The sequence below is a fragment of the Thermobia domestica genome, chromosome 17 (assembly GCF_964235325.1).
Source record: "Thermobia domestica chromosome 17, izTheDome1.hap1.1, whole genome shotgun sequence".
Lineage (NCBI taxonomy): Eukaryota > Metazoa > Arthropoda > Insecta > Zygentoma > Lepismatidae > Thermobia > Thermobia domestica.
Window position 1 is genome coordinate 113,319,269 of NC_137470.1, and position 14,148 is coordinate 113,333,416.

General features: G+C 35.6%; 1 protein-coding gene across 2 annotated transcripts in view; it reads left to right on the forward strand.

Moving 5' to 3' along the window:
• The window catches only part of LOC145674300 (solute carrier family 53 member 1-like), a 149,855-nt gene that overhangs the window by 104,918 nt on the left and 30,789 nt on the right, over nt 1-14,148 (forward strand). For both annotated transcript variants that reach the window (XM_081744154.1, XM_081744153.1), the window contains 3 exons: nt 470-620; nt 4,067-4,261; nt 12,281-12,450. In XM_081744154.1, coding sequence (XP_081600280.1) covers nt 470-620; nt 4,067-4,261; nt 12,281-12,450 — 516 coding nt within the window. The remainder of the gene's footprint in view (nt 1-469; nt 621-4,066; nt 4,262-12,280; nt 12,451-14,148) is intronic.

The following is a 14,148-nucleotide window of genomic DNA, read 5'->3' on the forward strand; positions in this document are numbered from 1 at the left end:
AATCAGGAACTTTTCACACTTTATGACTGATTGATTGATTGATTAATTAATTAATTTATCCTCCCGTGTGGACTGTATAGAACCTCCTGATTAAAGTGGATTTCAGAGTACTATTTGTTTTTGAACCTCGGCAAGTATACCCTTCTCTTAGGATGAAACCCAAGGCCAGGCGCATAGAAAACACAATGCTAGATACTTCGCTAGAAAAGGTTCTTGGAACTAGAGGTAAGCGCTTTACTTCTAATTTTCGATCCCTCCCTCTAAGTTTTCAGATATGTCCAACAATAACCTAGATACAGTACCGAGTCTGTCAAACATTAATGTGATCATTAGAAATAGAGGGATTTTATTTTGAAAATGTTCCAATTTATAAATATTTGTTTAATAGACGTTTTACGCAGCATAATACTTTAAACAATTCTTTATAATCATTTCAAATTTAATTTACTGCTTCCTTTTCTTTTTCCAGTTTCGTGTCCTGTTGGCTCCGTGTTTCTTTGTGGGATTCGCTGATTTCTGGTTGGCAGATCAGCTGAACAGTTTAGTTCCTGCTATTCAGGACTTCCATTTTCTAATTTGTTTCTACATTGTCAATGCTGGCAACTTCGAATCTGCTGGAGGTCAGTTTCCATAGTGTATTCTCTATTTCTCTGTAGAAATTTTTTGGGCCGAGCTATGCGAAACTTGCATGTCCGATTTTCTTTTATTAATAAGCAGTTTTCTTAAAGGTTGCTTCAGGCTAAAGGAACAAACTTTGGACAGCAATACTGATCATGAAGTAAATGGCTTAAGTCTTGTCCTTGGGGAATGATAGCTGTTAAACCGTCCCGTTCATTGAACACTTCGCCGTCTTTTATGATCCAAATATGTTAGAACATGAAAGTAACAATTTACTGCTAATAGTCTCGGCCGAATATTGTGTTATGTGTGTTAAAATTAAGCATTCTGAAATTTCATTATGCTTTCTATATGGAATTAATGTTAAAAAAAATAATAAAAATTTTCACCAATGCATTGTATGCATTTAGATTTTGTAGAATTGTTCACTATTTGCCAAATGAGCACATAAAAGAAATTTTATTTCCCCCAGAAGTACGAATCTGCAGTGCAGCCATCTTTCCCATGTGACGTTGTGGTATTCTTCCCAAATTTATGTGATTCAGTTAGAGCAGTGATCGCCAAACCATCGATCGCGTTAACGCTCCGGTTGGCTAACCTTGATTCCTCCCCTGAGCTGACGCTAACGACAGGGGGCGCTGACGACAACTGCTTGTTTCTCCCGCGCAACTGACATTGTCAGCCTCATCTCACAGTTGATTGTGTAAGCACGGAGTTATGCACGTTATGTTTTTCGTATATGTAGTAGATATTTGTTAACTTGGATTATTAGAAATGTAAACTTAGAGATAATAAACTAATGTAAGATTTTTTTTAAAATGTTGGTAGCTCTTTTGGTTGATAGCTCAGAGTAGGATTTAAAAACGGTGCGGTAGCTCCGAGACTCCATAAGTTTGGCAACCACTGAGTTAGACTGAAAAACCAGTGACTTAAGTGGTGAAAGTCATAGGGAACATTCCTGATGCATACAGTTCAATACTGCACACGAGAATCTGTAACACCTTATAATTTTGTGGTGGTTCTGAAGAAAGTGTTACTCGGCAGTGAAGAAAGAATGTGTAGCACATAGTGACAAAAACGTGTGAACTAACAAGGCACTCTTGATCAGGCAGAGAGATGAGAAATAAGAAACAACAGCATGTTCCGTAACAAAATGACGTAAGAAACAAGGGAAAGACAAGCAGGATAAATTTTGATTTATGGATTGGAGTTAAACGTCCCTTTTCAGCATCAAGGCTGCATGAGACGGAGCCTACTTCGTAAATGGGTTCCAGACCAGTACCTAGATTGCATCCGAGGCAGTTGCGCCTACCGGGAGATACTAATAAAATAAATTGAACTGTACAGAAGCAAGGGCGAGTCCAGAAAATGTGAAATTTTGATTATGATGATTTTTGTAATTAAACATAACAAAACATAATGGGAGCAATTAGAAAATGAAATATTTCAGTTTTATTTCCCAGGGTTATGCCGGCTAGGCTAAGGGAGACGGTGATTATGAGAAAGGAATGCAATGGTGGAATGAGTAAAGTGGGAGGAAACGGGGGAAACCCCGAGAAAACCCACGCAGATGGTGTTTGTCTATTAGAAAGTCCACTTGACGCGAGCTGGGATCAAACAAGGGACCCCACGCGGGGAGCAGTTAGTTGAGTAGCAAAGATTATTGAAGATTTCATCAACTTAGTGTGAGTAAAAAACCTACAGAATTCACCTGAAACGCAGGAATAGGCCACACACAGGCCATGCAAATAAAAGTCAGCTGGAGCACACTTGTACTCTGTGATAGTACTCATATTCTCTTGTGTTGCGTTTATGACTGTTGAGTGTTTTACTATGTTGATTGATATCAAAGTATGTGCAGTACATTCGAAATGTATTTTCAGTTCATATACATGGTGTAAAAAGGAACTTCACTAAAAGAAAATGTCATAAGTCATCACGAAAGCAGACACTGCCAGTAAATTATTCAACAAGAATTTTAGGAATGATCTAAAAAATGGATCAAAAGATTGTGATCTTGGTCAAGAATTTTGGGAATGATCCAAAAGATGCGTCAAAAGATTACGAACTTGGCCAATAACCTCCTGAGACCCGCATTTATCAGGGGCCACAAAATTTTTGAACGGCCCGTAAATCGAGTTTTCATATTTTTCCGGAATAAGCACATCATACTGAGTAAATTTTTAGTTTTGGTTTGACTACACTATATGTAGTTCTCGAGATATGAGGCATACAAGAAAATGTTTGATTGAATTAAATATATTGAATTTTTTGAATCAAGGGCCACAAAATTTTTGAACGGCTCCTAAATCGAGTTTTCGTATTTTTTATGGAATAAGCACATCATACTGAGTAAATTTTTAATTTTGGTTTGGGTACACTATATGTAGTTCTTGAGATATAAGATCTAGAAGAAAATTTTTGCCTGAAATATATTGGATCTTTTGATCCAAAAAGGGAACAGTATATAACATCCCTCGGAATGTTTGAACTAATGTATTGAATACATTATTATTTTCCTTGTAGTGATCAGTGATGAAGTAGAATTGTATGGTTTAGGCGCAGGAAATACACTTCTTAGCGCAAAGGTCACATCAACGGGGCTATGTTACTGCTTAGAGTATAACGCCGTTTCTAGGGACAACCGATCCAGTTTCTGTAGATAGAACTCTTAAGTAGTGCTTGATATTTAAGATTGTTGACCGGCTGTCTTGTTTGCTCACGTCATGGGTAATATCGAAAACATGTAACTTGTGCAGGAAAGAACATAACACACATAATGTTTCCAAAGTCTCGTCGAAGGAGACTTTAACTATCACGTGGCTTTTACGTTATAGGTAAGTAGTGCCGAGAGAAATGAAGTGGCCATCCTACTTCCATGATCTTAGCCCATGTGACTTTTCGCTGTGGGATTATCTGAAGGATAAAGTGTATGAAAACAATCCTTAGCTCTAGAAACCCTTAAAGCAGCAATTCAAGGTGAAATAATCATGATTGACGTAGATAAAGTCGGTTCTATGGTGGTTATTTCGAACATTGCCTGAATGACACGATTACCTGTTAAGCTCTTAAGTAGTACACATTATTTCATGTATTCAGTAGCTTATTATGCAGTGTCTTTTAAAATTACCTCAAAGACGATTTCTTTTCGTTGTTTTTTTCTTTCTTTACTTTTATACCCAGTATTTTGAAAACACAAATACGAACTATCTTATTGATGTCATGTAAAATGCTGGGGCTTGATTCCCAGTGCGGGTTTTTGTGTTTTAGAGTCAGCATCTCGAGGCGATTACCGTATGTAGAGAAAAGAAATTGGATAAGATTTAAAGTCGTAAATGTGTACTATGATAAAACTTTTGAAAAAGTCTGGAAATCACAAAAAATATTCATGGTTTCTGGCAATTGTAAAAAATTGTGATCTTTATTTATATGAGTGTATCTCTTTCAGATGCCAGCCAATGTGTGGAAAAGAATAAAACCTTGAGGTCCATTGTGGCCAGTTTACCTGCCTGGTTTCGGTTTGCTCAATGCTTGCGACGGTATCGTGATACAAAAGAAGCCTTCCCGCATCTCGTCAACGCTGGCAAATATTCTACGACTTTTTGGGTTATGCTTTTCTCAATACTTACAAGCAAGTCTAGTGGTAAGCAACAAATGCGTATTCGTCTAAACCTGGATAATGTTATAGTGATCTGCTTTTGCAATGTTCTAATCTTGTTTTATTTCAATACTTGTTTCTTCCGCCATTATATTCTTAATTAATGAATTCAAAAATTTCGTGGGTATTTTCATTTACAGTTATGGTTAATGAAAATGTTGATGAAGTTATAAGCATGATTTATTCCAGAACAGAAGTGGAGAATATAAAAATTCGTTTATTTTTAAAAAGCTTCTACATGCCTTACTAACAGCGCAGAGGGGTACCTTAAAAAAAAGTTTTTATTTTAAAGTAACGGCTTCAGGTAATGCGCTTTAGGCTAAAGAAGAAAACTGATGAGTAACGGAAGTGAATGATTATGAAAGGTTGGAACGATAATGTGAGAGGAGACGGGAGAACTCCGAAAAAAACCACGAACACATTGCTGTCCACTACTCGAGTTTACTTTAATAATACTGTTATCTGTTGCGAGAAGCTTCCATCCAGTATTGATTTATCGATTTTCTTCAGGTGACTTTTAGTCTATTTACTATCACTGAACTCAAAATGAAAACTAATTGTTATCCCAGTAAAAATAATGAAATTTTCGCAAACACCATTTTTCATAAAGGATCTGTTTCCACAGCATATTTTATAGCAGTTGAATGCAAGTCATTGTTTCCAATAGTATGAGTTAAATCATAAGTAACTCTAGAATGATTATAAGCTAATATTTAAAGTAGTAATTATGTTAGGTGTTACGTAGAATTTTGCAGTTCTTTGTTGGAGGTGTCCTTTGAAAACAAAAAATAGATAACGTATTTTATATACGTAGTTAGAACAGAGAAACCTTAACTTTAACCCGTGAAAATCCAAGTGAAAAGTAACAGGTAATTGTGAACGAAACAAACTGAATAAACTACATGGGCACTAAGCTTTCGAGAATGTTATCTCGTTTATCAGGTTGTTATCTAGTAGTTCCATAGTCAGCCATGTTTGAAGTTGCACCCAGATACTGTGATGAAAGAAGTAGCCAAATCTCAAAGTATGATCAGGTATGAAAGACTTGAAAGCTTAGTGTCTATATAATTTCTTTACTGGGTTTTTGTTCAGAACTATCATGATTACGCAAGTACAGGGTGACGCAGTTAATTCGTACGAGACCCTTAACTCCGTTTGTGGTGCACATAGTTAAAAAAATAAAAAATAAAAAAGTGTCATTAAAAGAAAAAAGTGTCATTTTGAAGTTCCAAAACTGCCCGGAAACCTTTTACAATAGGAGAGAAGAAAGTATGGTGATCGTGAAAAAAAAAAAAAAAAAAAAAAAAAAAAAAAAAAAAAAAAAAAAAAAAAAATCGAATTCGAGATTTCAATGAATTTGTACGTTTCATGACATCTGCAACCGAAAAATGTGATTTTCTGATGCCTGTCTGTCCTTTCGTCCCGATGTAAATGTGTCACGCTCATTTGGAGACAGAGCTCCTTCCTTGCTAAGCGGTTAGCGTACGCGTCTTTGGCGTAGCAGACCCGGGTTCGATTCCCGGTGAGAGATCATGTGGTTCGGATTTCACGTTAATCAGTAGGTCCCCGTCTCATATAGCCTCACTGCTGAACGGGACGTTAAACTCAACTCCACCAATCATTTAGAGACCGTACCTTTTTCAACGTATCTGCAGTAAATTTTAAACTTAAGCTTTTTGTAAGATTTTCCAGGTGGCAGGGTTCTTTCTTCCTACTCCCAAAATTCAGGATAGGAAGCAAATTAAAGAACTAAGGTGGTTATACATGTAGTGTACATTTGGATCTTTATAATCATCTGACTGGTGTTTGTGCTCCAGCATTTTGCAACTTTCAGCTTGCAATGTTTGCTCAGAAATTTGATTTTGGGTGAATTACTGGGACTTTTGCGGTTTATCGCTCTTCTTGACAAACTCGGTGTTTCGTTCTTAGTAATACAGAAGGATCTTAGCATAATCAGAACCTTGACCTGGCCAATATAGATATAGTATTCGGCATTTCGTAGAGGGTTTGCATATACGATTATTAATTTCTATAAAGATACCTGACTATTTTGTAAAATTCCAAGGTTATTCAAATTTTAATTTTGTAAATTAGATATTACGGAAAATTATAAGGTACAGTCCGCAGCAAAAAACCTGCAACATAAGCATGTAAGTTTATTGTGAAACTACGCCTACCAGCCCAGGAAATCAACATAACTTCTAAGTGGTACGAATCACGTCAGGAGAAACCTCGGCGTCCTCCCCTGCACAATTATTTTGGAGCAAATGACTTCGTCGTTTCACAATAAAGGTACACGTTCATGTTGCAGGTTTTTTGCTGTGGACTGTACAATAGGTATATGGTTATCTACTTTTGTCTTAGGTATTTTGATAATTTATTATTATTACTAGCAGCCTTCACCCCGCTTCGCTGCGGTCACCCCGGAACGCAATAAACTTTGTTACTTAGATAATTTTTACTTTTTCGCTTTCAAGTGATATGATAAAAACCATAGAAGATTGCAGTAAATGTTAACATTATATCGCCTGTCATTTATGTTAACCCGCCCCGCTTCGCTGCGGTCACCCCAACCCGCCCCGCTTCGCTGCGGTCATCCCGGAACGCAATAAACTTTGTTACTTAGATAATTTTTACTTTTTCGCTTTCAAGTGATTTATAGCGCCTGTCAGTTATGTTAACCCGCCGAGTCACAGGGTCATGCGGGTTGCATATAAATACGTTTATTTTTATACCTATGATGAACTAATAACAAAGGATTTGTACGTATGGACACCTGAATGGTCAATTATCTCAAGACACTGGTAATTGAAAATTAAAGTGATATGATAAAAACCATCTAGGGTCCACATCCTAACAACCCCCCAAAAATGAAAGAAATCGCTTCAGCCGTATTAGCGTGATGAGCGGACAAAGGATTTTTTGTACGTATTGACACCTGATTGGTCAATTATCTCAAGACACTGGTAATTGAAAATTAAAGTGATATGATAAAAACCATCTAGGGTCCAAATCCTAACAACCCCCCAAAAATGAAAGAAATCGGTTCAGCCGTATTAGCGTGATGAGCGGACAAAGGATTTTGTGCGTTCTCTTTTATATATATAGATTAATTAATTAATTTCGTCATAGTTTATTCGTATGTTCTTCTGTTTTTCCATGTGTAGCGTTTATTATTTCTTTCACGTATTTATTAATCGTCATTATCACTACATCCAGTTATTACAATGTATTTGCAGTATTTTCTTAATAACAATTCTTTTTTTAAAATTAAACTATCATGTATTCACTTGAAGCTATGTGTATATGTAGAAGGAATTTGATAACATTAGTTTCTGTGTGGGGTATACCTTAGATGCTACATTTTCGTAGAAAAGTAAAAGAAAAGATGTAATAATGCCAACTAATCTACAGAAAAGGCTTTAAAATAAGAAAAGGTAATCTTTAAACGAAACACTCAGAATATGCATAGTTACAAAAACAGAAAATTATAATTTTTGTCTCTGGTATACATTTATTTTATTCTCTTTGTCTAAAACGTGGCCTAGCCAGTATATGCAAATGCTTTGGCTGTTGACAGAGGAAGTGCCAATTACTTGAGTTCGTCCGTTAGTGCACGCGATAATTCATGAACATAAGCGAATTTTTGAATTTATTTTTGAAAAGGTAGTGGAAGTTACATATCTCGCCGTTAAATGACAGAAACGTTATTCATGGTTGACTCCTACCAAACGAAATTGGAACTTCTAGTGCATAATCCTTTTTACTGTCAACCAGACTTTATTTAAGATTAAAATTATTCACGGATTAGCGGTGAATGCGCTCCCACTAGGAATGTTTTGTGCGATTCGTAGAAACTTCGCAGCTTTGCTGTGGAATAATGGTTTTAATCTTCAGAGAGTATCTTCATTATAATTAGTTCCGTACAAAAAGTTTTTTTTTTTTTTTTTTTTTTTTAAACAGTTTGATGGGAGGCACGATAGCTTAGTGGTAGAGCGCTTACCTGTGGTACGTGGGGTCCCTTGTTCGATCCGAGATAAGTAAGTTTGTAGTAGACAACATCGTTTCCGTGGGTTTTCTCGCGGTACTCCCGTTTCTTCCCAAATTCTCATTTTCTGTCAATGCTTCCATCATCATTTACTTTCTTTAATTATCGTCTCCCTTAGCTTAAAGAGCATAATTGTGGGACGTTAAACTGAAAGCTTTTTCTTACAGAGAGTTTTTCGATTAATAGTTTGATGGTACATCAACTCAAGGTATTGTCAAATCCTTGCTGTTTCATTATTGATAAAGGCGTGCAGTATGATGTATTTCTAAACGATTAAATGTTAGCGGTTGTGTTCTTTCAAATATTACACCGGTATATGTCTGTAGGACTCTTGTGCCATTTCAAAAGCAGCTAAAAATTTTACTCGTAAAAAAGATATCTTATGAATGAAATTGTGTGAAATGAAACTCGTGTCGAAGCTTTTCCATTATGCGTAACTGAGTAACACTTAAATCTCGAAGCAAATCACATTTTCTTTAAAAAAAAAATTAAAATGTCGATGTGTCACAGTTTCGCAAACGAACTAAACCTTTAGCTTTACCAGACACATTATAATCCATATATATATATACGTTGATATTTAAATAAAAAACATCGTGCTTTGCTCAGAGGCTTTTTCTATTTTTAATTATTGAAGCAAAACTAACATAAACCAGATAGTTAATTGATTTGAGAAATATGTCTCTTATCCGAAACTCGTACCTGGAATCTCCAGCATACTGTAGCGATGCGTTAATAACTGCGTAGTGGTTAACACATCGGCATGGTATACCGGAGATCCCGGGTTCGAGTCTCGGCTCAGTAATTCACTTTTTCACTTGTTGTGTGTTATTTAAATTCGCACCTACAGAAGATCTGGTGTGTACAAATAAGTTTAAACCGTTTGTTTCCTCCTTTCGTTAATATATATTCTTGATTCATATTTATAATTTTCTCAGATGAGACATGCTTTCACTTCGTGCTTATGTTACTTTATACAAGAATATATACTAAAGCCTAGATAATCCTCTAGTAGAGATCTAATAGCTATATTGTTAGCCTATGCGCCTTTAGCATGATAGACTAGCGTTCGATTTCCAGTGGGAGGTCATAGTGTTCAGATCAAATGTTAAGCTGTCGATCCACGTCCCATATAACCTCGGTGCTGAAAGAAACGCTAAATTCCAATTCAAGTAACCAACCAATCCTCTAATACATGAAGTTTCGTTACGTGACGACAAGATTGGTGTATGATATCTTGTAACGGCAACAAGATAATAAGGCTTTTTTTTTTAAAAAAAAAAAAAAAAAAAAAGAAAGATAAAGGTAAATTAACAGGTGTACGGTACACACATAATCGCATCGTTTCCCAATTGTTTGGAAACGAGAAACAATATAATATTTTTAAGAAGCGTCAGCTGCAACACACACTACTATTGATTCCACGGGCGTCAGTCCCACTGGGGACGTGTCCCTCTCCAATATTTGTAAAACGGTTCTCGTCCGCCCCCCAATATTTCAAGTATCTTAGGTCAAATATGACCCAAAGGAGGCTCACCCATGTAGCAGTTTGCTACGTTCACAAAACAATGTTAGACAAAGTGGATGTGAAGAAAGTAGCACAAACGCTTGTTTCCAATTGTGAAAAATCGCAGTCAGTTTTTGGCCTTAAGAAGGTGAAAGTGGAGAAAACTGTAAAATAACAAATACTGCCTTTATTTAGATAGCGAGCAGGAAAGCGAGTTTAATTTAGCTTATTAGGAAAAAAAAATAATTTTTTAACTATACACTGTTGAGCTTCATTTACATTAGTTGTAAGCTTATAGGCCTAAAACCTGTTTTCAAAACTTTGTTTCTGAATATTTACTTCACACTAACTTTTATCATCATTTTATTTTTGACATACACTTTGAGTCATTTAATTTAACTAAAATTGTAAAACAAGGTTTAATTTTACTGTTTGAAGTAACAAACAAAGTGTTAAGTTTTTTAGTATCAGATTTTTCAAAAAAACTAGAATATCAAAGGTAAAAATAAAACACACAATGTATATAAGTTCTTGTTTGCTTTTTAAGTAAAAAATGCTTTAGAATGCAATGTACGAAGACTATTTTTTATTAATTTTCCCGGGGAAGCCCTCCGGAGGCCCTGCTTTCCTGGGACTACTCCATACACGTCAATTACGACGGTAGTTTGTCCCCCCCCCCCCAAAGTTTGTGTGCTTCTGATACCAATGATTGATTCACTGAAACCACTAAAAAGGGTTCCTTGCTCTAATCATTTTTAGAGAGCTATGGTCTTCACACTTTCGCAGACAATACCGTGTATGACTTCTATTTGTGAAGAAGCCTTAAATGTAATGTCAGTATAAATAACAATTACTCTATAGATAAGTTTACAACAACATCAAACAGTTTTTTAAGAAGTTCAGAAGCAAACATGTTTACGCAGGTGAACATAATGTGTGCAGTCATTCAAGTGGGGATACATTCTTCCTTTATTCGTGGCTGATTTCAACCCCAAGTAATGTCCATTTTTCTTCGTCGGTATCAAAGAAAACTACTCGCTGTACTCGCTAAACTTCTAAATTTCATTAGTGTCGAATGTTTCTAAATTTCATTAGTATCGAATAATATTTATGAAAGTTATCTCAATAAGTGCAAACATTGAAGTATCATCTATCCCCTTCCGCCTCTTCCCCTTCTCTTATCCTTGACCAAGGATTAGGATTAGATTTCTGGGTTTTCGACATGTACGGCCGTGTTAGTCCGTCACGTATGAGGAATGACGCCCCTCGGCGATCACACTGCCCGGTGAATTGGGGAGGAAGAAAGCGGCCTGGACCATTATGTGAAGTATCGTCCCAGCATTTATCCAGTGTGAAAGAGGAATTCCCAGGATGACTGGCTTTAGAAAAGCTTTTACACTTCTTCGGCCGAGTGTCCTCAACGTGAATTGAACCCCGGACCGCTCGCATCAAAAACGAGAGCGTTAGCGACTACGCTACGCTACGCTATTCTTGACTGATTTTAACCCCAAGAAATATGAATGATTCTGCTCGTAGAACGTTTTACCAACATCGAATAATGTCTATCCAAGTTATTTCAGTATGCGCAAACTTCCGTTTCTTCTTGTGCTTGATCAATCGCATTCTTAACTAATACTGCTCGTTTTTCAACCTCAAAGAAAATGTGAAGTTTAGTCAACATCGAGTACTACGTACAAACGTTATCTTAGTAGGCAAGTTAGCTTACGTTGCTATAGAATATACTGAAATTAACGAGGCCATATTCTAAATAAAATACAATAAATAAATAAATAATAATAAAACACGAAAATATCCAGAATTTTCTTTTTTATTATTATTATATTCCACATTATTACAGTATTGCAGGTGAGCTTGATTGTGTATTAGGGAACAGTATGCTATCCTTATAGACTAAATAATAGCACTAATAAAATGAAATAAAATAAATATTTATATGTTGGAACTTTCATAAAAACGGTAATTTAAACATGGAACCCTCCGCGTGGATTAAATTTTGAAGGGTCAAACTTCAAAATTTTGAATACATACATCATTTAAATTTATTCGCAGCTAAGTGGTGGTGGAGCATTTCTTTCTTTCTTTATTTTAACAGATTAAGCTATAAAGAGAAGTAAATAAAAAAATTACAGGGTGTCTCACGTAAAAAGCAGCACTCAGTCATGTTTTTAACTGATTAAATAACACGATGAAAGTAATTATCTTGACAAAATCTAGAAAGTTTTGTACTCGATGCAGCATTTTTCTTTGTACACACGTTGAAATTTGAAACCATCCAGACTACTTTTACATGGGACGTCTTGTATATTAGAAATGGAAAGCAACGGTATAGTATAGGTAGCGTTCCTGAGTTTCTCTGTTGCAGATATAACATATAATATATTTTATCAGCTTGTATATGATTTTTGTACAATGTTTCTTTTGTTTACAGAAAAATACGCGGATTCAACGGAGAATCCATTTTTCTACTTATGGATCCTGGCCTCTGTGGTCAGTACGTGCTACGCTTACACATGGGATATTAAAATGGATTGGGGACTCTTCGATAAGAAACCGGGTGACAATAAATTTCTACGAGAAGAAATTGTGTATTCGTCTGTGGTGAGTGGTTTATTGTAGATTTTTTAGAAAATAGTTTCCTGGTTTCTTTGCTTTGTTCTAACTTCTTTGGTTTTTTATCTTTCTTTCAGTTTTAATGTGAAATTACTGTTTTTGTTAAGCTGCCTCCAGCTCAATGTGTCATTTATCCATTCCACATGTAGATTTTCTCTTCCGTGATCGTCGATCACATTTTTTTTAAAGGGCTTTTCATTTTCCTTTGCTTTATATCATCACTATATCCCTTCCAAGTGAATCTTGTCCTTTCACGTAACATGACAAAACTATCGTAATGGGTCTTTTGTATCTTTTCCTTCAGCTCTAAGATTTTATCGTGTATTCAGTCATTCCTGATTCTGTTCTCGACTACTACGTACATTCATTCACCTTAATGTACGCTCTTATTATTATTATTATTATTGAACGAAGAACTGTATTTTATATTAAACTACTTCATAATGTTTTGATGGGCAAGTTACCATTAATTGAGGCTGTTAATCTTTGTGTTCCTAACATGTCAGTAAGAAATTTCAAAATTTTCAAATACAATCCCATTCTTACAGACGTTCCAATATACAAATGCTTGTAAAATGCCAACAATTACTTAACCCTTAAAGTACTTTGTTACCATATGGCAACATTCGTTTCTTAGAAGCTAAATATATAGTTCTGATATTTCATGCCCGTTATGTCGCGTTGGAGACACTTGTCTACAACCTTTTCACCCAACTATCAAGCGCTGCCACCGTACGTCAGAAATTTGTAGCTTCCACAGTGGCTGAACTGTAGCTTTTAGCAGTTCGGAGGTAAGAGGACAAAAGGGGTAATATAATTTATTAATTATTATTATTATTAACTATGAATTGATTAACTTTTTGAGTGGAGTGGTCACAATGACAACAAGAATCAAGAAGCAACACTTATAACATATCAGTAATGATTAATAGATTGTTGATAGCGATTTGAATACGAGTGTTTCCATATGGACACATTGTGAAATAGGAGATAGCGATTGATGTGATGTAGGAAAGAGTATACTATTATTGTTTCTTGACACACACAGATACACATACATATACATACATTTTATATATATATATATATATATATATATATATATATATATATATAAAAGTAAAATCTTCAATTCCACATTTTCAATTGTTTTCTTCGGATGATCTTATACATGACATAGTGCACCAGTCACACCTATATTCTGTTTAGCAAACTCTTCGATCAACTCCACTTTAAACGAGATGAAAGATTTTATAGCTATTTTGCTATACCCGATAGCAGAACTTTCTTTGACTTTCTGCGATGAGGTTTTGTAAGTCAAAACTTTTCTGCAGGAATTCCAAAATAAATGAAGATGATACTATCATATTTTTATTACAGCGTTACATGGCAGTTATTCTGCACAGGCGCGGGAGATTTTCTGCGATCACATCGCAGATCGCGGCATGTTCTGCTATGGGGACGCTATATATGGGAATTATGAGTACTTCATCTTACAAAGATTACTGGCCTAATGGCACTTGGGTTCCGCAAGTAGCTGATGTTATGCCACTAAATAGGTTCATAAGGATAAGACGTTACATACATTTCAATGACAATTCACTTGCAACAGATAACAATGACTGCTTTCATAATCTCTGCCCACTTTTGGATAAAATAGCTGAAGTATGAAAATTTTTGCCACCG